Consider the following 25,417-nt stretch of genomic DNA (forward strand, 5'->3'; position numbering starts at 1 on the left):
GCATTTGACGATTTTACATTAATCATTTCATTTTCATACTTGATATTTGATATTTGCTAACGGAGATTCTAAGATACAAGTACTCTATTGAACAAATTTATTGATCTTTTTTTTTACTTTTAAAGTAATATCAATTCTTCACTTTTGGATAGTTAAGCAATTACTTTTTTACCTCTACTAGCTTCATGCATTGCGTATTCCTAATTTAGTAAAAGTTATATATTAATATTACCATTTCACTTTTTTTTTTTTTTTTTTTTTTTTTGGACAATGAAATTGAAAGTTTTTGGTTAAATTGGAAAAAAACTCACTTTTGAAATTAAATGACTTGTTTTTTCAACTAAACCAAGCATTTTATTAATATCACTTGACCAATCATTTAAAATTTCATTTGAATTTTTAAAATTTTTAATTTTAAAATTAATTATACCTTTTGGTCTATCAATTCTAGCATAAATTGTTTTATCAGTTACTAATTTACATAAAGTTTTTTCAGTTTGTGTTGAATTTAAATCTAATAATTGTTCAAGTCTTTTTAATGTTATTCTTGAATAATAAGTTGCTATAACTCTTATATTCTATCAAAAAAAAAAAAAACATGACAATTTTACAATTAGTATTTCCATCTATATCAAAATAAAATTCCATCCAAAAAAAAAGAAAAAAAAACTTACATGTTCTGTAACTCTTTTATGTAATTCTTCCCATCTTATTTGACCAGGATTTTCAATTTCCTCCAATTTTTTTCCTTGAGCTTTTATACCTGTTTTCTTTCCTAGTTTACTACCTGAAGCGAAAATTGGAGATTGTCGTAATGTAGGTCCATAGAGCTGTTCAATACCTGACCACCTCATGAGTTCTTTGGTGACGAAACACTTCACTAGGTCGCTACGAGATTCGATTTACAAAAGTCAGCTTGAGCATGGAGATTGACCGTTACTGTGAATACAATTGTGAAAATAGCCACCTACAAATGCTGTGGAGCCTTTTGTAATGCTGGATCAGCATATAATTTATGTAGCATATCCGACTGTTCGTTGTTGTATGGTGCGAGTACGACATAAATCATTATATTCTCCAAGACCTGTGTTCAGCCAAAAGTTAGCTGTCATTGAATATACCATCGACACACTGCGTCAAACTTACATTCAACTCCTTAGCTGGATCAGCTTTGACTTCCTCTGTATCCCATACTTCCTGATACGCCGAACAGGCTTCTAGGTACTCATCATCTTGTAGTGCTAGTTGTACCATCAAATCGTAATATCGTAATTTTATGTCCTACAGCAACCACGATGAGCTTTGCTTTCGAATTAAACGATGCAGGCAAGCAAGCTTACCTGACTATCTTTTTCCTTCAAGTACACTCTGTTGATTTTCCTTGATCCTACTCTGACTTTGACCCAGTTACCCCTCAACGATTCCAGTCGCATTTGTTCAAGAATACTATATGTTTAACGGAAATCAGCTACTTTCCCAAGTCCTTAGACGACAGCTTACTAACAATTCTGTCTTCTCCCTCTTGTCCATTGAGCTGTACGTCTCAACTTGAATATCAGACATCAAGTCCGCTGCTACGTCCAAGTGATCTTTCGAAGTGACAGGTTCAGGTTTGGGTTTATCTTTATCCGTGGTGGATGTCGATGTGGAAGGTGTTGGCGTTGTGGAAGCTGAGTCGCAATCAAGTTAGCTGGGAATTGCGGTGCACCGATCACTCCAGCTACACTATTTACTCACAAGAAGCTTCTTTGGGTGCGTTCTCAGACAGTTGTTCATGATACGAAGCTAACATTACAGTCAATCTAGCTCTTGGTAATTCAAGGTATATCTGAAATCAGGTTTATTCGTGCAGATCAGCTTTGATGTTCAACCTGGAACAACGAGACAGTCCAGTATTGAGCAGCTTACCTTTCCCTCAGTAATGTCCCTAAGAGTCTTTACCAATTCCAACCACCTGTCCGTACCATTCTTGAATTTCCCTTGATCCTTTTGGGTTTTGAGCGTTGGTAACCAATTCATAGCTTCATCTACCATTCTAACTACTGCTTCTTTTAATTGACCGTGTTTTTTCGATAATATTGTAAGTTGAGAATTGAGTAAATCTAAATCGGATTGTTCCCATACTAATCTTGTAAGTAAAGTAAGTAAATTTGCTGTTGAAGTCATATCTGCGGCCTGTGATCATATTATTGTCAGCTATGTCAGGCTAATGCGTACTGCATTGAGTCGGAATACCCAGCTCACATTTCGAGTTTGTTTTTCTAATAACGAGATTTTGTCAACCGCTTCTTGTAATTTACCATTCTATAGACCCATGTCAGCTGGATCTCATATGGCAAGAGGGAATGAATCAACTTACCTTTGCGAGTTGTTCTACTTCTGGTTGAAGAGCTTTGACTTCTGCTGAGAAATCTCGCTCTTGCTTCCTTTGATTGAGCGACATGGTGCGAGAGGAATGAGTGTGTGATACTGAAGACAGAATGCGATATTGAATACGTGATCTACTAATTGAATGTAGTTGTATTCGATGTTATTCATTGATCATCTATCTCATCATTCAGACGCGAAAGCGTCACCGACCTGTTTAAAACGAGTGATACCACGTGGCCGATTATAAGTGAGTCAATTAATTTATTAGTATTTATCCGAAAATGTCAAGCGAGCGAGCGAGTATTGGGAGATGTCGGAAATCAAAAGTAAGAATCGCATTTCAAACGATTAAATCATATATATAAAGATATTCTGAGATTTACAAATAATATATACTAAACAGATACAATGCGAAGAATTCCTTCTCAAGTCCCTCAAGCAGTTTCAAGATTATTACAAGGAAACGTAATTCAACAACCTCCAACATGGTATATACCAGTTTTATCAAATCCACCTCCAGTTTTACCTGCAAGACAAACAGTTCAACGTAATAGACCTATAAATGATAGTATAGAAGAAAGAGATTCAAGCGATTTAGCATATATACCAAAAGGTGAATTAGAAAGAAGAGATAAATTAAGAAAATTCAAAACTAGAAAAAATAAACCTGAAAGAATAGTTTATTTAAGAGATAAAATTAGAAGACAATTTTTTAAAGATTTCGCATTTGAAGCTTTACGTCCTATATCATTAATTGAAAATCAAGAGATTACAGAAAATAATAAAATTGATGGAGAAAATTGGATTAAATTGGAACAGAGGGGTTTATATCCTACTGTTGAAGAGTGAGTTTAGTTATGATTCCTCCTTGTTTTGGATTGGCAGTTTTTCCCACATCCTTTTTGTCCGCTTCCAATTGACCTTCTACCTTCCTTCTTAAGAGTTAATCAAAAAAAAGTCCTAAGACGAATTACTGATTTATGTTTGTTATGATAGCACCATTTCATTCGTTATAAATATTCAAAAAACAAGATCAATTCCAATTTCAGATGCATACGCAATTGCAACTAGAGAATTTATAAAACTTAGAGCAAGACATGAACAATCTACTATAGCAGCTGAAATTGAAGCTAGATATTATGGTGCAGAATTTAAACCAGATGCATTTGTAAGTTTTTAAGTCTTAATTTGATTTCTGAATTGTTGTTTTGTTTTTTTTCTTTTGTTAATTTCCATAATTTCTTTTTTTATGATAAATTTTTTTAGGAACGTCAATTTAATTTAGAAGAAAAATCATTATCTACACTTATAAATTCTTCAAATCGTCAATCATTTTCAAATTCAAATTCTGAAAACAGTTCAAAAAGTAAATTTAAAAAATTACCAAGATGGCAATGGTCAAATTCTTTATCTCCATCTACATTAGGTAATTTAAATGAATTTACAAATGGTTTAAATTATATTGAAAATTGGAAATTACCTTTACCACCTAAAGAATCTATTCTAAATCAAAGTGAATTATTATCTTCTATTCCAATACAATCTGATCAATCTACAATTACAACAAACTCATCATCAACTTCAGAAGAATCAGAAAATGATTTAGCTTTTTTAACTAGTGTTTTAGGTAAATCTAGGACATAGATATAGTATGCATTGATTTTGTATTATACAAATGAGAATAAAATAGACAACAAGAAATATGATCCGATGAAGAAGAGGTGATTCATGTAAAGTATTTGATCTCCTACAACTTCGCTTTCGAATTAGGTGATTTGGATTCACCTATTGGAGGGAAATTTGGAATTTGCTTTGACATTACAGCTTTCATTGCTGTGATTGTGTCCTGCGTAAAATCCATGAATCAGCTAATTTCGATTCGAGGATTTGAGTCATTCCACTAACTACTGATTGAAGCATTGACCTGTCAATTGAAATTCGCGATCAGCTGAACTTGTTGTATAACAAGGAATGCGAATCATATCGCCATCGCCAGAACCAGAAGTGAGCTTACGCATTCCATGTAGCTGTGTACTTTAATCCTTCTTCGACGCTGCAAACCATCATTAATGATCAGTATTTTTCATCGTACTGGATCAGTCCAAGAAGTAGCTGACTCACGTATGATCCCTTGCGTCTATCGTTACGAAAAATATCAATTCAGCTATTTCCTGTTTTATCGAATCAAGATGAAGCGTAATCAAGATAACTTACGATTCAATAAATGTTTTGTACCTATGACCGCTATCGGACTTTTACTAGCTATTACCTTTGCCATTTCTAATGCCGCAGCTATGCATTTTTCCATCAGTAGGCTGTTTAACATATCCTCTGCATTCTTGGATGAGGAGCTGAGGTGAGTCGACTTACCAATGACCTCTCCTCTACCTCCATTGATTACATCGCTTAAGAAACCTATCTCTTTAGCTTCAGGAGCATCAAATTTCCTGCCTGTTAAAGCTAATTCTTTAACTTTTGATTCGTTGCCTACGATTTTGGGTAATCTTTGTAAAGTACCTATATCCGCTGCTAATCCAACATTCACTTCCTATGTCATGTTTTATGCATTTTAGCATACGTTTCTGATGTTGTATTTTGTTCCAAAGATTATAGTAAATATATTATACTTACGAATATACCGAAAGTTGTATTTTGACTTGCTATTCTTATATCACACGCACAAGCTAAATCAATAGCTAATCCTACTGAAGTACCATACATTGCACATATTACTGGTATTTGACATCTTTCAAGAGATGAAATCGCATCTTGAAAATCCTAATAGTGGATATATGAGCATATAATGAAATTCTAAAGAGGAAAATAGTGAACAAAACGTACTAAGACGTGATCGCGTAATTGAATTGCTTTTCTAGCTGGATCCAAAGCAGATGAATTCAATTCACTTTGAGCATTCACTAAGGTTCGTTCGTTCAAATATATATATATGAGCTTTCGATCATTCATATTGAAAATTAAGAGGAATGTCGAAATGAAACATACAGTCTAATCCTGCTGTGAAGACTTTGTCCAATGTAGAGGAAAGTACGATTACTCGGATTTCAGGTGAAGTAGCAATTTCATCGATAATACTTCGGAGTTCTTTCCACATACTATAGAATACATTTCTCATAAGATTCAAATTCTATGGAGTAATATCAAAGATATATGCTCACCTATCATTGAAAGCGTTGACTGGTGGTCTGTCAAGCTAGACAATCAGTTATAATATCTTAAATGAGGAAAATTGCAAATGTTAATGATGATATCATACCTGTTGAACTCGACTAATAGTACACCTCGAGATGCTTGTTTCACATTATGATATTTCCATTGTTTATCCATCTTGCAAAAAGCACATCAAAATAAAAATAGATTATTATTTAACGGATAGGTGGAAATAACAAATGATCAAAAGGGGATGTATCCCTACAGACTATGTTGTTACTGTGTAATGAGGAAACGCGGGGTAATCTGTTTACTTTGTCAAATCGTAATCACGGTTGACGTGCCTTTCCTTTTGACTCTTATATCAACGTTAAAATCATCAACAATCTTTCTTCCTTCTCATTGAAAGACCTTGTACTTCTTCGTGAAGACCTGACTTATCACGAAAATCAACAGCTATTCAAGCTTTGATTTTCTCTCACAAATCGAGTCCTCGTAGCGCCGTATTCAAAAACCACAATTTGATTTCGAGGCATATCACTTCCTTCCTCAACATTTGGAAATCTTGAGTTGGACGAGACTGAACACGTATTTTCCCTAAGGACCATAGACATAGACATACAAGGAGACTTGGCAACTCTCATACCATGTCGAGTCTCCTCTCTGAACGTCAGAAGGATGAACTGTAAGTGGAATACGTCATTTCATAATTCAAAAACCTAAACTGGGAAGCTGATTATTCAAATCATTATTACCAACTCGTCTCACAATATGGGCAATGTAATCTCTGCTAAACGTCTCTCTCTTACTATTGTGCTTTGATTTCTTATACTCAATAATACCCCCATGTTGCCGACGCAGCCATAAATCATTATTATCTTACCTCCATTCGCAAGGCCTACACGATTCCTTTGAAGTTCTAAGACGAGAAACGGATAATGAAGATTTCCAAACGGATGATCCGAAAGCTAGATGGGTAGGATTGTTGGAAAAGAAATGGACGAGTGTGATACGGTTGCAAAAGAAGGTGAGTTATTTTATTAGCTTCATTAAAATGAACCGAAATGCCCAATAAACCATAGCTAATCATTTGTGATAGATAATGGACTTAGAATCTCGTAATGCCGCTCTTCTAGCCGAACTTGCTTCACCAAATCGAGCATCTTCATCGTCATCTTCTTCCTCCGCACCATTCTTACCTAGAGCACCAGCACGTCATACTTTAACATCTCATCGAGCACCAATAACTAAAGTGACTTTTCATCCAACTTGGACAGTAGTTGCAAGTGCAAGTGAAGATTCAAGTGTCAAAATATGGGATTGGGAATCTGGAGAGATGGAACGAACTTTGAAAGGACATACTAAAAGCGTTAATGATGTTGATTTTGATTCCAAAGGGGGATTTATGGGTGAGCTGTCATTGAATACATCGCCTTGTCGTTAGGGTGAAATGTCGGTCTGGAAGGGATAAAATGTGAAACTTCAAATCACGGAAGCGATTGCTGGGCAGTGTAGACTTCAAGAATGGCGGCAAGTTGAGATACGGTACATGAAGAACAGTCAGAAGGGAATAGGGAGATATATACCCTTAGCAAGTAATCAGGAAGCTAATTATCATTTTGGTACAATAGTGACGTGTTCATCAGATCTAACAATAAAGATATGGGATACTTCGAACGAATATACGAATGTCAAAACTCTGCATGGACATGATCATTCAGTATCAAGTGTGCGGTTCACACATGATGGAGAGAAATTAGTATCGGCAAGTAGGGATAAGACTATAAAAGTTTGGGAGGTTGCTAGTGGGTCAGTATAATGTTCGGTATCCCTTCAAGTTTAATCGAGGAAATACAATGTGAAAATTGTATACAGCTGACAGTTCGCGATGCTGTGATCAGGTATTGCGTGAAGACATTTAGCGGGCATTCCGAGTGGGTTAGAGGAGTCGTTCCTTCTGATGATGGGAAATGGTTAGTGAGCTGTTCGAATGATCAAGTGAGTCTGACATTTTCGTTATGCTCAATCAAACTCGGAGGAATCCCTATTTTTGGGAAGATTGCTAATATATGCCTTTAGACATCGAGGATATGGGACTTCTCAACCGGGGAAACCAAAGTGGAATTGAGGGGTCATGAGCATGTTCTAGAATGTGCGATATTTGCGCCGATAAATTGTTATCCTGCAATAAGGGAATTGGCGGGTTTGGGAGTGAGTAACAAAGCTTATTACCACGGCGTCTATCAATTCATATGGGACGAGAACTCATTACATATGAAATGTAGAACGCACCTCCTGGAGAAAGTCGTGCAAAGGCTCCAGGAGCTTTCGTAGTGACCGGTTCAAGAGACAAGACCATAAAGCTCTGGGATGCGTCATCAGGTCAATGTTTACGGACCTTTGTGAGTTATACTTTTGTCCCAGTAAGTTCTGACTCATATGTTGATCTTGATCCCGTGCGGATTCATAGGTTGGTCATGATAATTGGATTCGAGCATTAGTGTTTCATCCAACAGGGAAATATCTCTTATCAGCCTCAGATGATAAAACGATAAAAATATGGGATTTAACAAATGGACGTTGTATTAAAACTATTGATGCTCACGGTCATTTTATCACTTCAATGACATGGGGTAGAGCTTTGATAGGAGGAAGTGGAACAAATTTAACAAATGGAGATAGTGTAGTCAAGAAGAAAGAAGGAGAAGATGATGGTCCTAGGAGAATCAATGTTCTGGCTACTGGAAGTGTGGACCAAACTGTCAAGGTAAGATAGCGAAATAAGTCCTTGCATTATTAAGTATATTGAGTAGATGATTGGAACTAATGTGTTTACAATAGATATGGACACCATAGCATCCATAACAGCTATCTCATCCATTGAGGTTGTTTTTGTACTCCTATGCTTGCGTCTCCAGACGTCAAAGGCTTGAATTACTCTATATTCATACATGTGCATATATCCATATCTTACATATCTTACATAGAAGTACCCTGCTTAGATGATGCCCCTTTTACTAGATGATCGATAATATCCTCAAATTGTCTTATTTTGTTATATTTACGAAATGTCATGATTACGAGGCTCATTTTGATTACGTGCAAATACCACTGCAGTAACTTTGCAAAAGGTCATCACACTATCAATTATATATCTATGCACTTGGCCATATGTCAGCCTTATGTCGAAGGTAATGATGTCGTGATTCGCGAGGAATGTCAAAAGTGGAGGTTGGTTAATTCGAACGAATTCAACCGAGTACTTTGTGAAGTCCTTATTGCACAATTTTCTAATTAGATTCATATACCACTGTTTACAATATCAAACAAAAATTAAAGACATTACTAGTACTGGGAGTTCTGAACAATCAAAGCTTTTCTTAAACGTTCAATATGGCATCAACTTCTACAAGACGAATACAAAAGGTTAGTTAAATTATCTTTCTCATTATCTCAATTTATTCCCTTCGAATGGGAAAGATACCTAGTAAAGTTATTCATAATTTGCAAAATTACTTTGAACCAGATATATTCACAAATCATCTTCATCTTCATTTGATTGAGTATATATACTGATATGTTTTCTCCCTTTTGCTGTTTTTTTTTTGGAAATATATAGGAATTAAGTGATTTAATGAATTCACCTTTACCTGGTATTCAAGTTCAACCTGATGAAGATAATTTACAAATTTGGAGAATTATAATAAATGGACCTGTAAGTGATTTTTTCTCCCTGTCAATAAAGGATATTTGTCTTCATACTTTACAAATTGTTGAGCTAATTTTGAATTTTATTGTTTTAATATAGTCAAATACTCCTTATCATAAAGGGAAATTCCAATTAACTGCTGATTTTTCAAAAGAATATCCTTTTAAACCACCAACAGTAAGTTATTAGAATTTCTCAAAGCCAATAATCAACAAATTTTGAGGACTTCATTATGTTTTTTGGGTGTTATTTTATCTGGACTTTGAGCTGAATGATCTTGTTTCCTCGTTTTTCTAGCTACTTTTCAAAACTAAGATGTATCATCCAAATGTTGATAGTGATGGAAAGTGAGTTTATTTTCACTCAATCAAAAACTTTCTCGATAGGGTATCGTGAAACAATCAAGTATTTTGAAACGATTCTCCCATTTCAAGCAAGAAACCCTTGAATCAATCTTGAAGTTGAAAGTATATCAAGCTAATATGAATAACCTGGAAAAATAGTTTATGTATCGGTTTACTTAAAACTGAAAATTGGAAACCTGCTACTAAGATGTCAGGAGGTATGTCAAATTTCATCTCATCTTTTTGCTCTTTTTTCCTTGGTTGTCAGAAAGCTAATTTTTCGTATACTATGGATGTAGTTATTCAAGCTATATATGATTTAATTGAAAATCCCAATCCTGATGATCCGCTCGTATCTTCAATTGTTAGTTATATTCCAACCTCTTTCTTGTGACATAACATATATGAATGTTGGCTAATAATACAAAATTATAATCTTTAGGCTGAACAATATACATCAGATAAAAAAGGTTTTGAAAAGAAGGCTGCTGAATATACTAGCAAGTATGCTACGTAGTTCCTCTCATTCTCATTGGGACGTAATAGCCAAAATAAAATTTGGGACATGTTGTTGAATTTTCTCAAGTCTTTTTTGACCTCAAATCTCAAGCATGACAATGAAGTAATCGTTTTTAATTAGTATCTTTGTTCTTGTATATACCCCGCATTATGATTTGTATGTATGTTTCGAAGAAATGATATTGTCCCTTGTGAAATGAATGAAAGGCAGTGAAAGAAATGCGTTACGCTTCGAGTAGCACTCAATGATAATTGATGTTGATTTATCTATGAGATAAGGATACTATACTCTTTCGCCGAGAAACGAAATTGATTCACTTTGAACGCTAATTAGTATCTTGACTCAATGCAGTTCAATTGTTTCTTAATCATCCAACATTCAGCAAGACTGGTCGATTTCAATTACTGGGACGAATTGTACGGCTTTTAGTATATGAGAAATGCCAGTATTTGTGTAATGTAAAAATCCCTTCTGTTCGATCCATGATATACATCGGCATGGAAAGCTACCGACTTTTTTTTCTTTAAAGCATTAAAGCTAAAAAATAAAAGAAAAACCCTTGCAACAATGATTCCCATCCAATCAACAACCTAAAAATCCAGAACTTAAGCAGATCGTCTGGCTTTTTTGGCAGCTTTGACAGCGGCGTTGTGAACTTTCTTCTCCTCAGCGTGCTTGGCAAGAGCAGCTTTGTAATCGGAAACAGTTTCCTTTTGAGCTTCAGTTCTTCTCTTTTTAAGAGATCTAAGGTGTCTCTTTCTTTGAAGTCTGAGGGGAGTAACAAGTCGCTATAATAAAGAAAAGAAATATCAGTAAATTGATGCAATGGGATATAACGTTCTGATTGAGAGTATCTCATGAAAAAATTTACTCACTTGAATCTTAGGAGCCTTGGTGGTGGTCTTTCCGTTCTTCTTGGTAACTTCTCTTCTAACAACGAATTTTCTAACGTCATCATCTTTAGACAAGTTGAAGAATTTTCTAATTTTGGTAGCTCTCTTAGGACCTAATCGTTTAGGAAGAACAGTATCGGTAAGACCTGGGATATCTTTTTCACCTTGTTTAACAATTGCAACGGCAAGTACACCAATATCGTTTCCTACGATACAACCTCTAACGGATTTTCTCTTTCTTTCACCATCTCTTCTTGATCTGTAACAAGAGTGACCATCGGCAAGAAGAAGTCTAGTTCTGTTTTGTAAAAGGACACCTATATTGAATTTGAGCGATCAGTCTTCATTTTCCCTATTTTGTCGAGGTATAGTTTAACCTACCTTGTTTCATTGGGAAACCTTGTTTGTCGTTACCACCAGTAACTCTAACAACGTATCCAGCGAATTCCTCTCCAAGGGAATCAATTGGGACCTCTTGACCCATTCTCTTTTCCAAGAAAACTCGACTAAAGAATTCAAGACAACAAAGTCAGCATTTCCCCTTGATGATGTTTAACAAGCTATCATCTTCTTCATCCTTATACAGTCTGCTCTCTCTGCTCCGAAGGTTGTCTTCTTGTCGCCACCTTTTTATCCCACCAATCCTCAATTATTTCCATCTTGTCTTTCGTCTAAAATCCTAAAACCAAAGTCACAAAACACTATACTCACGTCTTTCTCTCATCCTCGAAGTCAATGAGTTTTTGAGCGCCGGTGGCTGGGTTGGCGAAATTGACCTTCATTTTGAATGTTTGATGGATAAGAAGAAAGAGTATTCAAAATATCGTTGAAAAAGTGTTTAATGATTTTTTGCCCAACAAGCGAGTGAGTGAGTGAGTGAGTAGGACAAAGAGCAGAGAGAGCAGGACATCAAACTTACTGAAGGCCATTGGAATTTGAATTTTCGAATTTACGCCACTACCGGAATTATTCAATCGGAGTTTGGATGTCAATTCTCGGCGTTTTCTTAAATGCATCTTCAGTATATTTCGGCGAAATGATTAGAATAATATAAGTGGCATTTTCATAACCAAAACTTGTACTTTGTAATTTTCTCGCTGTGGTCCACTTGGTGATCTCCCATTGTGGTTGTCGCTGTCGTTTGACTGCTTGGTACTATTTCGACATTATTTACAATAATACCTTGTAAATTCAACCTTCAACCATCAAGAATTGCGTAAGTTTATCTATACATATATCAACCTCAATACTCGTTATTCTGACTTCAAACATCTTTCTTCGAACCGTAGTGCGGCTTCCCATTTTCCCTTGTCGGTAAACTCAGCAATAACAAAAAACATTCAAAATGGGTCGGTAAGTTGGACATCCCCAATTTGGTTATAGATCAAGGAGGACGAGATTTTGAAAATACTGTCATTCTTAGCAATAAGATGTCATGATATTTAAGGACAGAAAAAGGAGATTTGAGAAATAGGGCATCTGGTGGTTACGGCTATACAGATTGCTGACTTTTTGATTTTTTTTTTTGGTTGGTGATCAAATAGAATGCACTCTAAAGGAAAGGGTATGTCAGCTTCTGCTCTCCCTTATAGAAGATCTCAACCATCTTGGTCAAAGGCTACACCTGAAGAAGTTTCAGATCAAATCTTTAAATTAGCAAGAAGAGGTCTTTCTCCTTCTCAAATTGGTGTTGTACTTAGAGATTCTCATGGTATTCCCCAAGTTAAAAACGTTACTGGTAACAAGATTTTGAGAATTCTTAAAACCAATGGTGAGTATGATGTTCCACCTACAAACACATTCTCAATATCCATAATACCCTATCATCGAATGTAGACTCTTTATTAACCCAATTTCATTTTTTTCTTAAAAATAGGTCTCGCTCCTTCTATTCCTGAGGATATGTACCACCTTATCAAAAAAGCCGTTTCCGTTAGAAAGCACCTTGAAAGAAACAGAGCCGATAAAGATGGTAAATTGTAAGTATTTCTTTTCTTCTTTCGATATTCTTGTTTCAAATATCACTTACTAATATAAACAATTAATCATAAAATAGCCGAATGATTCTTATCGAATCTAGAATTCACAGACTTGCTCGATACTACATCAAAACTCAACAACTCCCTGCTACCTTCAAATACGAAGCTGCTACCGCTTCTACCCTTGTAGCTTAAACAAAGTTAAAAGAATAAGAGCAGTATGCGTTGGTTTTGTATGGATTGATTGATTGATTGATTGATTAGGATGCATGGATTCTTTTCTTTCATAATACACAGCCGGTCTCATTCTACTATTTCTCAAACTAACTTCTTTTACTTTTCACAACAAGCTTCAAGCGAGTGATTGATTTAATCATGGTACATTTTTAACTAATCGAATTGGGGAAGCTGATCTTTTCACTTATGTCGATATATCATGTTACCTCCATGAAGCGTAGATGCATACAACATATCTGAGCAAAATACAATAATTGATCACTAATCAAATACAAAGTACCTGTAAATCCCAAAACAAACCACCAAAAAAAACATTCATGATCAATTGCGATATTAGAGGATGAGAGATCCTTAATCTATTGATCACCGCTGAGGTGTAATATCTTTTCTATCACCTAAAACAGTTCCATTAGGTGAACTTTCATGATTGGACTCCGTATTGATCGTTGATGTCCATTCATTCTGATTAAAAGACGGCGAATCTTTTTGATATTGATGATGATGGCGTAATAAATCTTCTTCTTGTTGTTTAATCCTTTCAATCTCTTTTTCTCTTTGTCTTTTAATTTTAATCTCTCTTTTCTCAAGTAAAGATATAAATGCTTTTCTATGAAAATAATTCATAGAATATACAGCATGTTTACCAACCTTTCAAAGAAAAACATTAATCAGTTAAAATTTCAAGTCAATATCTAAAAAACACAAAATCAAATTACAGGATATTGTTGTAATGTTATTAACAATTCAAGTGCGGTTTCTCTTACACCTATCCAACGATGAAATAATCCATTGGCAATTGGCATTAAACCACCCCAATGAGTCGGTAAATGAGTCAAAAGCTAAAAATGATGTTAGCAATTTGGCAAATTTGGTAAATTTTGCGTTAAGTTGAAAAGCAGAATTCACCTCTATGACTTGATCATAATTTCTTATTCCATTGTTTAATGCTGAAAAAATAGCTTCTGCCTCCGTATCAGACATATTCTTTGCTAATCTCAAACGGGCGATCTGATGTTGGATGTCAAATTCTACTGATCGTCTTTTCAAGCGCGATTGCCAATCCTACAAACGAAGCATAAAAATTAGCATGTTTCCTCTTCCTTTCTTTCTTTCTTTCGTAAGAAAAGATCCACGACAAGCTGAAAGAAAGTAACGTACTTTTGCAAACAGCTTATAACTTCTTGTCTTCCTCCAAGCTTCTATTCTATGTACGTTTGCCCACATTTCCCTCTGTTTACCCTGCTCATCGGCAAAGACTACCCCACTTCCGAGTGTATTTGGGTTAGAATCTCGAAATGATATTGATGGGTATCCAATTTTGGTTGAACCTGTTTGGGAGTATTCCTGATGTGATGCAATTCGAACAAACCGGTTCAAATAATCTATGAACCGTAAACGGATGTTGGATTCTCCATAATGAGATGTGGTGGCTGATAAGATCTATTCAAATCAATAGAGATTTAGCTTCTGATTTTTCGAGAAAGTAAACGGCCAAGAAAAGTATAAAGCGAACCCACCTCATCCATGAATTGATTATCGATACAATCGCTCTTGGCTATACTATTCATCTTAGCTTGTGGAGTTCCGCTAGTAGTCGATGGATCATCTTCAACTTTGATCATACTTGAATTGCCGAGAGAAGTTTCACTAGATCGACCAGATCTTAAACTTCCGACATTACTACTATTGATTGTCCCTCCTGTCGACCCGATACTCGATGCTGTAAGAGGATTACTCGATTGAAGGTTTTTAGAGACGGTGATTTTACCAGTTTCCAAGTTACAAAGAACATCCCATGTAGTAGGAAGTTCTTCGAATCTTGGATTAGTCACTCCTGCTACGAACCCACTGAACTCTTCTAAAATATCTAAAGAAGCTAAATTTGCATATGGGAATGCACTTGATGTAACGCCTCGTAATACTTGTCCACATCCAGATCCAAGAGCACAAGCAGCTAACACCATTCTGGCCACTTGATTTGCTGGTAAACCATGTCCGAGAAACATCACTCTTTTATGAGCTAACATCGCGTTGAGAAGCAGTATAATTGGATGCGTCATTGAACCGTTGGTATGTAAATGAGGATGATACGGCGGTGGAAAAGGCGTTATGTTATGCGAGAAAGTTTGAACTAATTCGATCAGTGAATACTGCAAGGTGGATCAGCTGTGGTATCTTGCGCATCTCCTTTGTATCTGGAGTCTTAGCTGACATCAAAACTTACATCTCCTACATCCTCATCAAATACAGTCATAGGTATCCTAACAGGTACTGTAATTTTCTTGAATCTAGCTTCTGTTTCAAAGAAGTGCGTATCACGAGGTACTCCCTTTCTTCTCCCTTTATCGATTTCAGGAGTGAGTCTACCTTCTTTTGAGGGAGGTGTGGCTAAATGGAACGGAGAATGTGTTTGCGAACTCGCTGAACCTTTTCGGATCATTCGGGCCACCCCGGAAGATGACGAGAGAGTTTTACGATGATTGGACTTCAATGATGTTGTAGTGGCGGACGATGACGTTCCTCCTGAAGCTGAACCATCCCTGAATTTGCTATTCTCGTTCCCATCTGGTATTGTTTCATGACCGGGCTCGGACGATAGATCTTCGAACATTTCTTGGGTTCCGCTCATTGGCTCTGAAATACCAAACTTCTCTTCGAATAGATCTTTTCGCTCCGATGAACGCAAGAGGATCCGTTCATACCGTGTCAGACGAGGCATGCCAGCTGTCGATATAGCATTTGCCGAATCGAAAAGTCGGGCTAGAATTTCAGGTGAGGGTGACATGAAGTATTCTTCGAGGGCAAGCAGAAGTAAAGGCTGAGACACATGAATAATGTCAGTATACGAATAACGACTTCTTTGGATAGAAGTGAAATAGCACGAATGATTGACTCACCTTGTATATACCAATGTACGGATTCGGGGTACATATAGCCATTGCTTTAACCATAGCACCTCTCCTCATCTTCTTATCCTCTTTCATTCTGACGCAATTTAGGACGTAAAGCAGTCCACCACCTGAGCCAGCTACACCTCTTGTAGCTCTGTCTAATGGCAGCACGCTATTCCTGTTATTCTCTGTGGTAGCCGAACTTTCGGTAGATATACGCATACTTGATTCGTGAGACAAAACGGGAGCTACTGCCGAAGAAGGTGTTTGACCAAGGTAGAAGATTGTCCAGTCCTCTGCTCGAAGATGAGCTCCGTCGGGAAGCATTAGCTCGGCTAGTCGGCTAGAGGAGGTTCAAACATCAGCTTCAAGATTCACTCGGGATGAGTATCTATCGCGCAAAGGTAGCCAGAAGAGAAGAGGCGATTGATTAAAAAAGGAAGAAGGAAGGCTGCAGGCTAATAGCGAAAGTGAACTGATGGCGGAAACATGTGACGGACCAAGAGGACAAAGCTCGAAAGAGGGAATTGAGAGACTCAACTCACTGCTCATCTGTCCCGGTTGGATATGGATACTGATGCGCAAGTGTAGCACCAGCATCAATATCAAATTCAGCTAATAAACAAAAATGAACTGCTTCTTCTTCATTCATAACATTTCCTGATCCATCTAATTCAAATGCTAAATCAGGAGCAAGATCTTGAGTAAGATCAGAATCAAAGTCTCTTTCTGTTGTTTGAGTGGTAAAATTTGAACGAGAAGATGGAGTAGGTGGTGGTAAAGAGGTATGAGAATTAATTGACATTTTGATAGGCTTGAACACCGAAGTGTCCAAAAGAAGAAATTGGTTTGCGCTTTGATCAATTGAAACTTCAGGCGGTCGTCACTTTGGCAGATACAAGCTTCAAACAAAGCTGTCGACGTTGGTATTTGATGATTCCATTTATGGATGATGATCCCCAAGAACGTATATTGAACATTTGATTAGATCTTCCATTTATTTTGTTTAATTAATATTTATTTAATATCTACGAGTATTTACGCATTGACCTATCTAACGCGTTTCAGACTTTGTGATTGTGGAGCCCCTGTCACACTTTCAACATTTCAGTCAAAACACGACGATATAATGTACTTTACCAAAATCAGCTGTGTCTGTTACGACTGCGATATTTGCATATAGAATAGAACGATACTCTTTCATCCCTTCAGATACCTGGAAATTATAAGACTCAGGTCGATCACCCGAATGATGGCAAACTCATCTACTGAAGACCTGTTTGCGTATCGAGTAAATGGTAACAACGCAAGTGCAGGTTCTAGTCGATCAGCATCTTCGTTGAATTTATATCCACCGAATAATACTTCAAGACCCTCCTCAAGGAAAGGCTTACAGAAAGCATATAAGGATGAGGAAATAATCATTGTGGACGGAGAAGATCCATCGTTGAATGAAAGAGGAGATGTTTGTATGTACTTTACTGCTTATTTAGATATCATCTCATGCTTTCGTTATACCATTTTCAATCGAAGAATAGCACTGATAAGAAGTATATTTTAGTATTTAAAGCCCCTGATGACGATCAAGAGCAAGACCATGATGAGAACAACGCTTCAATACCCCTACTATCGACTTCAACGACGCGGCGAGAATTATCAGAAGAAGAACATGAATTATTCTTAGCTGAAGGACCTAATAGTTCCGCTAGGGGTACTTTGATTGATGCAATAACGAATGTAAGCTTTTCTTTTGGCTTATCAAGCTTACACCAAGATACAAGCTCATACGTATATCAGATGGCCAATTCGATAATAGGAGCAGGTATAATAGGGTGAGCCATGGTTCGATTCGATGTATCTGATACTGATCCAAGCTGACGATGTATATTAGATTACCATATGCCGTCTCACAAGCGGGGTTCTTCACTGGTATATTCCTTCTGATATCTCTAGCAGTAATCTCAGACTGGACGATACGGCTGGTGATTCTGACTAGTAAATTGAGTGGAAGGGACTCGTACACCGAGGTGAGCTAGATAATCCGAGTTCAGTGAGATTAATATTAGCTAACTTGATTCTTTCTTGCGAAAAGACCATGTATCATTGCTTCGGGCCTGCAGGCGCAGCTGCAGTTTCCTTCTTTCAATTTGCGTTCGCTTTCGGAGGGTACGTGGATTTATATTATCGTCACTTGCTATTCTTGCCCGCTGATCCAAGTATGCGTACATAGGACAGCAGCATTTCACGTTATAATGTTAGCGATTTTCTTCGTATCTGATTGACTGGGTATAGAATCAGCTGACGTGGTATATAGAGGAGATACAATCCCCCGAGTGATCTCATATATCTTTCCTTCGTTAGCTCAACATGCGGTTATGAGTCTTCTTGTGGATAGAAGGATAGTTATCGTAATCTGTACTTTGGCTGTATCGTTTCCCTTGAGTTTACATAGGGATATAGTCAAATTATCAAAAAGCTCTTCGTTCGGTGAGTTGCCTCTTATTCATCCATTGTACAACCCTGAAAAAGCCTTGAGGAATCGTTGCTGAGTTGATGATTAGCCCTGGTTTCAATGACAGTCATCGTTCTATCCGTCCTTTTCCGCTCAGTCGCCGTCGATCCATCTCTTCGAGGCTCGTCCCTTGATACATTCACCTTGATCAAGCCAGGAGTATTTCAAGCCATAGGAGTTATTTCATTCGCTTATGCATGTCATCACAACTCGAATTATATATATAAGAGTATACATGTACCCACATTAGACAGGTCAGTTAGCTACTGCACTAGGACCGAAAGAGGCATCAAGTAGCTGATATTATAGTGTTGAATAGGTTTAACAAAGTTACGCATATATCTACGGGAATCAGTCTTATAGCTTGTTTGTTAGTCGCTGTTTCTGGATATGTGGTATTTACGGATAAGACAGAAGTGAGTTATACGAGGTTCATTTTTTTATTTATAGTCTTACAGCTCATGCTTGAGTAGGGAAATATCTTGAACAATTTTAGCTCGGATGACTGGGTAATAAATATTGCTAGGTTTTGCTTCGGTGCTAATATGTCTACGACTAGTAAGCTAGCCAAATCTCAAAGCTTGCGGTAAACAGCTTACGCCGTTGAGCAGTACCACTTGAAGTATATGTATGTCGAGAAGTAGTAGAAGAGTATTTCTTCAAGAATAAACCGTTTAGCCAAAAAAGACATGTGATAATTACTTGTTTGGTAGTATTCAGTACGATGGGAAGTGAGTTGATTTTCATTGATCGGAGAATCTGGAGGGCATTCATTATACATAAGCGAACGGGTGATCATATCATTGACAGGCAATTTTAGCTGATTGCTTATTGAATTATAGTCGCCCTAACAACATGCGATTTAGGAATAGTATTAGAATTAGCAGGAGGACTTTCAGCATCTGCATTAGCTTTTATTTTCCCTGCTTCAGCATATTACGTTTTATCTTCTGGTAAATGGTATTCTACCAATAGATTACCTGCTGCATTAGTAGGTTCATTTGGTGGAATCGTATTATTACTTAGTTGTGGACAAAGTATAATCGATGCTTTTGATAGCGAGAAAAAAGGAAAAGTTTGTACTTGATAGCGGCAATGCATGCATGCACATATCAGACATCTCAAACAGTTTGCCTGGCCAGATTGATCTTTCAAATATCTAAATACATTCTGATCTCGGCGAATTCCTTTTTTATATTGACGTTATCTTGATCCGTCGGAATCCCATTATGGTTAAATGCGTTTATGCGTCACAGCTTTGATTATTGACAGTCAAATAAGCGATACATTTCTTTTAACTTTTTATTGTGATTTTAATATGTTCAGAACACATAGACTTGATTAAAGTATACCTAAGCAAAGGTGAATCAGAATACGATAGATATAGAATTAAATAAATTATAAGACGATGAAAATACGTAATAATATCTAATTGAAATGATTATTTTCTGATAAGTCTTCATTTGGTATTCACTGAGACTATCGGAATTTGGTGTATAACGCATGAAGATTAAATAGATTTAGCCTTTCAGCGAGGTGATTATTGTTCATGATTTTCCCTGATTAACAATTATTAAGCTAATAACAATGGGCAATACATCAAGCATATGAGATAGAACCTAATGATAAACATGTGAAGATCTGTATTGTTATTATACGCGATGTTCACCTTCATTTGACTTGTACTTGCATTACATTTATTTGTAAACCACTTGACTCCCTCATTTACCCCTTACCATTCCCCATAATCTCCCCAAAAGACTTCTTGACTTCGTACTCTTCGTAGAAGGTACTCTAACTTCTTCAGCCCTTTTCATTCTAGCTTTAAAATCACTAGGATGTTCAAATTTCTTTAAAGCCCATAATCCCTTTTTAGATGATTTCGCTTGAGCTTCTAATGATTTCATCTTTTCAATTCCCCAAGGTCCATATTCTGCTCCTCCTGCTTCATAAACTACTGCCATACCTTCTTTTAACATTAAAAGTGGTAAAGGTTTATCAAACCATAATAATCTATTTATATAAGGTACTGCTACCTGTGAATCAAAAATTAGCTACTCGAACTAAAGGTTTAGTTAGATGGGAGATTTAATTAACTTACTATTCGATTATATTGATCTTTTGCTAATAATTGACATTTCATTTTTTTCCCTATTATAGTTGTTCTTAACCAATCTAATGATTCTTTAGCATGTGGTTGAGCAGGTTGACCGAAATGTGCGTTCTCAGGAGCATCTACTCCTGCTATTCGAATATGTATGGTTTCATCTTTCAGCTCTGTAAGTATAACGGACCAAGATCAGCTTCTAATTTCTGAGATTGAGTAGACTAGTCGGTATCATGAAGACTGGTTGAACAGATTAGTTATTCGACTTACCCTTGGTCGTACTTGGTATAGTACGTATTTTTAATGGATACCGAAAGAATGGTCCAGGAGTATGGTATAATCGTAAATTATCTACATCATCATGATGAGCTTGAACTTTACATAGTCACGAAGTGCTACATCTAGCTCACCTCCATCACCTACACTATGATTAACATACAGATGATGAGCTAGAATGAATTGAAGAGGAAGGTTCAGAGTCTAGCTCACCTAGTTACTACACCCCTTATCCAGGTTTTACGATCTAACATTCCAGTAGTGACACTATTCGCATTTCTAATTCTTCGCCAATACCGCCTGTATCCAGTAATACTACCCAATGTTATACATGTCGCTCCCGCTGCTGAGATTATACCCACAACTACTGGATCTTTTGGTATCCATTCTTTGATCGATTGTGAAGTGGAGGTAGATCGTGATTTGGAAGATGAAGAGGAAGTTGAAGGTGAGGAAGAAAAAAAGGATGTTATGTTCTCCAAAGGAGATGAGACTGGATATTCATTATTGTTTTCGTACTCTTTAGATATCCGTTGTTGGTATTTTGGGCATATTTGACTTATTGGAGGGTTCATTATGCCAGATGAAACGAGCTGAATTTTGGAAGAAAGATGAAAATCAAACAGAAACGCGTAAAAAGACTCGATGATAGTTCGGGTTCGGTTATTGTCCGAGCTCGAATCCATTCAAACCAAAATTAACATTGCTTCATTGTATATCTAGCTTTGGATATGCAGTTACGATTGATTACTCTTCAACAGATACACGAATAAGCCGATAGTCTTGTAATTGCGGCCTTGAAGGCCAAAATGGAAGTAACAAACTTCTTTACTCGACTACTACAAACTTCTAAAGAAGCTAAAACTGTGAATTCACCTGATGATTTGGAAGAATTCGATGACGCTTGGCAAGGTATCAAGGTGTGTATTGTCATCTTTCAATTGTATTGATCGTGCTAAGATAGTATGATATAAAAGGAAACTCTTGAGCAACCTGATGAAAGACAACTAGTGAGGTGAGCTCTATTATCCGGAATTGTAACCAAGAATTAGTGTTGACAAAAAGCTGTTTGAAGGGGAATATCATCAACTCAAGTACCCAATCAATTGAGGCATATCGTCGATGCCCTTGCTTACGAAAGTAATAGAACAGATGAAGAGTGAGCTAAACAACCTTCTTGCATCATAGGGCAAAGCTCATGAGAATCACGCAGTACTACAGGAGCATGTTTGGAATATTTCCTAAAAAATGATCTTTTGGGTCAACTAGAACGACTGTGTGAACCGGATAGACCCTATGGCATAAAAGGTATGGATGATCATTTCTGCTACATATCTCTAGCTCTTCCTCCCACCACGAAAAGCTAATTTATTGAATAGCTGAGGTTCTTCGGGCTATCAATAACTTGATAGTCTCGCTATCCGAGCGATTCCTTGTACACAATGCCGTTCATCGACCACTACGGCGACTGTTGCGATCATGTATTGGCGAAGAACCTGAAGAAAAGGTTGATGGTAAGGCGAGAGTGGTTGGTGCTGCTGGCATGGATCCAGATCTGAACAGGAGGGGAAGCAATGAGGATATTGAAGAGGATCTTGTGGGATTGATGTGTACTTTGGCATCTAGGATGGTTGCCTAGTGAGTGATCGCATACTTTTATGACCTGCTGCAACCATCGTTTTCTTTAGTGCCAATTCTCCCAAAGAAGAGGAGCTAATGCACTGGCAGTCCTCCTCTACTACTCATCTTCTTTCACGACAAAGGCTGGCTTCAGCCTCATCCTATGTCAACTACTACGATGGTCGAACGAGCTTTATCCCCTGCTCCATCCGGTCAAACCGGTATATCAGGCCCGTCAAGCAAAGTTTCCACACATCACTTCGAATTCCTTCTTTTCTCCTATCTTTTGCGATTTGCTCACCGCGAAGGCCAGATTGGTGATCCAGCTCGAGCCGGCCTGTTATTTCTTTTCGACATCGCGTTCTTACCGTCCAGTGAAATCGGCACTGGAAGTCCTCAGATAGATAACACGAATGTGTCTGACCCGTTGCAAGATGCCAGAAATGCTTTAGGAGAATTTATACTTGATGGAGATTTTGCAGAAGTTATGGCTGCTGGATTAGGCGCTATTTATTCTCTACTCCCGTCAAAATTGTACGTCCCCACTTTGGCGGAATTGGCAGAGCTTGACAAAGAGAACGTTGGAACGACAAATGGTGGAATGTTCCTTGGGACATCCAGTAGGCGCCAAGACACCCAGGTTCCATATTCGACAGATAGCGAAGTACGTGATCAACTGGATCTAATTCTCCAACTATTTGGCTTTTTACAAGATATCATACATCGATGTACTTCCGCAATTTATAACACCGATAACGATCTTCAAGGAGTCTCTGCCACTCATTTACTAGGCAGCGCCATTGCCGAATCGACCATAGATGCTATACATTCGTCTTTCCTGGACAACGTACTTTACCCTTCGATACTAGAATGCTCAAATCATGATGGGAGTTCGGTCGCTGTGTTGACTTATCTCGATGTTCTGTTATCAAACTTAGATGAAGGACCTTTATTAAGCAGGTTGATGTCTTTCTTGATGGACAATGAACCAAACGACAATCACCAAATATTTCAGAACAGGGGAAAAACGAAGAAAAAAACCGGTGCAATGGAATTCATCTTTCAAACAGATTATACAGCAACGTACTATGCCGATGAAGGTCGATTTACACTGAAAGATCTAATCCTTGATAATCTTCATTCGTCTAATCCACCCTCCGTCACGGCCGCCTTGTGCCTGTTGCGTGCCCTATTCAGCAATCATTGTTTTCTTTCAGTTAAAGACTTACTGTCAGTCATACCGGATCCCACTGCAACCGAGTTAGCCAAATGTGCTATACCTTCCAATACCGGTGCCACTTCTAACACTTTCTTGCCCAATACCGCCAATTCAAGCGACGTCCATCTACAGGAAGTTGACCTGTATAGCTCTTTGCTTGCGGGATTGGATCCCTCAATCTCTTCCGCGGAGGTGACAGCTGGTTATGCAATTTACTTGACAGATATGACAGCTCTGATAGAGGCAGATAGGTGTTTTCGGTCAGCAACAACACCAGTAAGCTTTTTGAACGAAATGGAAAAAAACATACTGCGATCAGAAATGCTTGAAGGAGTGTCGCACCACCGTTTAAATCCTTCAGATAAGCTCATCCAAACCATCTTATACATGCTCAGCAATTTCTTAGGGAACGATCCAGACGAAAATGTAGCTCTAACGGGAGTCATTACCATTATTGCCCTTTGTCCGACAAGATCATTAGCAGGATGGATTTTATACGATAAAAAGCCTGAAGAAGATCCTTGGAAGCAACAGAACAAGAAATCATATGAAAGCTTATCTAATTTCGACTCTGACTCCGATGACGAATCTGAAAGTGACATGAATCCCCTTTCCAATACATTCATTGAACAGGATCCATACAACTCCAGAAGGTCAACAACCTTACCAGCAATATATCAAATTCTACAGAAAATCATCAAGACAATATCGCATTACCGTTCAACGATCGATTCATTCGACGATCTACTTGCAGAAAGGAGACAGGGTCTCTTGTTTACAGATCGTCTAGACGAAGCTATGAATATAATGCTCGATGTTGAAACTTCATCAGTATTTGGTATGCCAGAAACTTCTAAATCCGAAGGTAAGAAGAAAAGACCTTCAGCTGCAGATTTAGTAGGAGGTATAAAATCTTTCTTAACTCCTAAACGAAAACCACCGACACCGTTAGGTACGCCTAATAAATCATCAGGCTTAACACCGACTTTAGGAAATTTATTTAATACTTCTTCAAATATCAAATCAAATTTAGATTCTGATAACATATCAACACCACCTAGAAGAACATTATCTTTAAATTCGAATGTTGATATTACGCCAAATCAGAATTTGAAAACTCCAATTAAAGTAGATGAATTGGATATGTTATATCCCTCGCCATTCAAATCGCATTATGAACAATCTGATATAGAGATCATAGTGGAATCTATCGATGTGCCAATAATGAATGGACCATGGTCAATAACGGATCATACAGTCGAAAGCAATATTCCAGCCTTAGATCAAGAAATATCATATACCGATAGTCCGTTCAGGACAAATCATTTCGAAGATTCGCAACATACAGATGGTGCAGAAGGTAGACAAGGGAAAGGGAAAGGACCTAAGAAAGTTAGCTTAAATGTCATTCTGGACAATTGTATTATATTAGAAGAGTTCATTAAGGAAATAGTAGCTATCATAACCGCTAGAAGAGCTATGGGGATCGATCAAGTGGCATTGATTTAGATAATGGATAAAGTTAATGATTATAACGAAAGATAATGTATCTAATGTCATTCCGAACGAAAT

At 37.3% G+C, this 25,417-nt stretch overlaps 11 protein-coding genes across 11 annotated transcripts; 6 read left to right on the forward strand and 5 right to left on the reverse strand.

The window, feature by feature from the left end:
* Nucleotides 1-152: 152 nt before the first annotated feature.
* On the reverse strand, nucleotides 153-2,443 carry I206_104742 (uncharacterized protein; the record flags this gene model as incomplete). The annotated part of the gene is made up of 11 exons (XM_070202995.1): nucleotides 153-200; nucleotides 312-578; nucleotides 675-888; nucleotides 972-1,084; nucleotides 1,147-1,281; nucleotides 1,341-1,446; nucleotides 1,505-1,670; nucleotides 1,738-1,828; nucleotides 1,909-2,175; nucleotides 2,245-2,304; nucleotides 2,360-2,443. 11 exons carry the CDS (start codon nucleotides 2,441-2,443, stop codon nucleotides 153-155), a joined length of 1,551 nt encoding a protein of 516 aa, XP_070059096.1.
* Nucleotides 2,444-2,778: 335 nt separating this feature from the next.
* Nucleotides 2,779-4,014, forward strand: I206_104743 (mitochondrial 37S ribosomal protein mS23; the record flags this gene model as incomplete). The annotated part of the gene is made up of 3 exons (XM_019154045.1): nucleotides 2,779-3,215; nucleotides 3,367-3,538; nucleotides 3,637-4,014. The coding sequence occupies 3 exons, from the start codon at nucleotides 2,779-2,781 to the stop codon at nucleotides 4,012-4,014; spliced, it is 987 nt and encodes a 328-aa protein (XP_019012785.1).
* A 103-nt stretch (nucleotides 4,015-4,117) lies between these two features.
* Nucleotides 4,118-5,715, reverse strand: I206_104744 (uncharacterized protein; the record flags this gene model as incomplete). Its single annotated transcript, XM_019154046.1, has 11 exons — nucleotides 4,118-4,216; nucleotides 4,276-4,294; nucleotides 4,385-4,423; nucleotides 4,492-4,507; nucleotides 4,585-4,662; nucleotides 4,741-4,918; nucleotides 5,002-5,148; nucleotides 5,212-5,288; nucleotides 5,374-5,483; nucleotides 5,547-5,573; nucleotides 5,645-5,715. The coding sequence occupies 11 exons, from the start codon at nucleotides 5,713-5,715 to the stop codon at nucleotides 4,118-4,120; spliced, it is 861 nt and encodes a 286-aa protein (XP_019012786.1).
* A 470-nt stretch (nucleotides 5,716-6,185) lies between these two features.
* On the forward strand, nucleotides 6,186-8,394 carry I206_104745 (nuclear distribution protein PAC1; the record flags this gene model as incomplete). Its single annotated transcript, XM_019154047.2, has 9 exons — nucleotides 6,186-6,223; nucleotides 6,400-6,565; nucleotides 6,638-6,947; nucleotides 7,170-7,347; nucleotides 7,440-7,536; nucleotides 7,618-7,749; nucleotides 7,824-7,940; nucleotides 8,009-8,305; nucleotides 8,380-8,394. The coding sequence occupies 9 exons, from the start codon at nucleotides 6,186-6,188 to the stop codon at nucleotides 8,392-8,394; spliced, it is 1,350 nt and encodes a 449-aa protein (XP_019012787.2).
* Nucleotides 8,395-8,931: 537 nt separating this feature from the next.
* Nucleotides 8,932-10,108, forward strand: I206_104746 (uncharacterized protein; the record flags this gene model as incomplete). The annotated part of the gene is made up of 7 exons (XM_019154048.1): nucleotides 8,932-8,964; nucleotides 9,158-9,253; nucleotides 9,347-9,424; nucleotides 9,545-9,594; nucleotides 9,751-9,809; nucleotides 9,891-9,955; nucleotides 10,034-10,108. The coding sequence occupies 7 exons, from the start codon at nucleotides 8,932-8,934 to the stop codon at nucleotides 10,106-10,108; spliced, it is 456 nt and encodes a 151-aa protein (XP_019012788.1).
* A 608-nt stretch (nucleotides 10,109-10,716) lies between these two features.
* Nucleotides 10,717-11,786, reverse strand: I206_104747 (40S ribosomal protein eS6; the record flags this gene model as incomplete). Its single annotated transcript, XM_019154049.1, has 4 exons — nucleotides 10,717-10,899; nucleotides 10,987-11,321; nucleotides 11,386-11,510; nucleotides 11,716-11,786. 4 exons carry the CDS (start codon nucleotides 11,784-11,786, stop codon nucleotides 10,717-10,719), a joined length of 714 nt encoding a protein of 237 aa, XP_019012789.1.
* Nucleotides 11,787-12,549: 763 nt separating this feature from the next.
* I206_104748 (40S ribosomal protein uS15) lies at nucleotides 12,550-13,178 on the forward strand (the record flags this gene model as incomplete). Its single annotated transcript, XM_019154050.1, has 3 exons — nucleotides 12,550-12,775; nucleotides 12,881-12,983; nucleotides 13,061-13,178. 3 exons carry the CDS (start codon nucleotides 12,550-12,552, stop codon nucleotides 13,176-13,178), a joined length of 447 nt encoding a protein of 148 aa, XP_019012790.1.
* A 405-nt stretch (nucleotides 13,179-13,583) lies between these two features.
* Nucleotides 13,584-16,916, reverse strand: I206_104749 (uncharacterized protein; the record flags this gene model as incomplete). Its single annotated transcript, XM_019154051.1, has 8 exons — nucleotides 13,584-13,868; nucleotides 13,937-14,059; nucleotides 14,127-14,282; nucleotides 14,379-14,660; nucleotides 14,738-15,370; nucleotides 15,445-16,038; nucleotides 16,118-16,454; nucleotides 16,657-16,916. The coding sequence occupies 8 exons, from the start codon at nucleotides 16,914-16,916 to the stop codon at nucleotides 13,584-13,586; spliced, it is 2,670 nt and encodes an 889-aa protein (XP_019012791.1).
* Nucleotides 16,917-17,363: 447 nt separating this feature from the next.
* Nucleotides 17,364-19,710, forward strand: I206_104750 (uncharacterized protein; the record flags this gene model as incomplete). The annotated part of the gene is made up of 12 exons (XM_019154052.1): nucleotides 17,364-17,580; nucleotides 17,673-17,848; nucleotides 17,909-17,943; nucleotides 18,003-18,138; nucleotides 18,204-18,277; nucleotides 18,342-18,365; nucleotides 18,426-18,598; nucleotides 18,673-18,877; nucleotides 18,943-19,039; nucleotides 19,097-19,181; nucleotides 19,235-19,354; nucleotides 19,466-19,710. The coding sequence occupies 12 exons, from the start codon at nucleotides 17,364-17,366 to the stop codon at nucleotides 19,708-19,710; spliced, it is 1,587 nt and encodes a 528-aa protein (XP_019012792.1).
* A 634-nt stretch (nucleotides 19,711-20,344) lies between these two features.
* Nucleotides 20,345-21,581, reverse strand: I206_104751 (uncharacterized protein; the record flags this gene model as incomplete). Its single annotated transcript, XM_019154053.1, has 5 exons — nucleotides 20,345-20,659; nucleotides 20,725-20,900; nucleotides 21,001-21,081; nucleotides 21,141-21,154; nucleotides 21,220-21,581. 5 exons carry the CDS (start codon nucleotides 21,579-21,581, stop codon nucleotides 20,345-20,347), a joined length of 948 nt encoding a protein of 315 aa, XP_019012793.1.
* Nucleotides 21,582-21,815: 234 nt separating this feature from the next.
* I206_104752 (uncharacterized protein) lies at nucleotides 21,816-25,354 on the forward strand (the record flags this gene model as incomplete). Its single annotated transcript, XM_019154054.1, has 6 exons — nucleotides 21,816-21,926; nucleotides 21,984-22,021; nucleotides 22,082-22,165; nucleotides 22,220-22,314; nucleotides 22,386-22,644; nucleotides 22,735-25,354. The coding sequence occupies 6 exons, from the start codon at nucleotides 21,816-21,818 to the stop codon at nucleotides 25,352-25,354; spliced, it is 3,207 nt and encodes a 1,068-aa protein (XP_019012794.1).
* Nucleotides 25,355-25,417: the final 63 nt, after the last annotated feature.

Source organism: Kwoniella pini, chromosome 6 (genome assembly GCF_000512605.2).
Source record: "Kwoniella pini CBS 10737 chromosome 6, complete sequence".
Lineage (NCBI taxonomy): Eukaryota > Fungi > Basidiomycota > Tremellomycetes > Tremellales > Cryptococcaceae > Kwoniella > Kwoniella pini.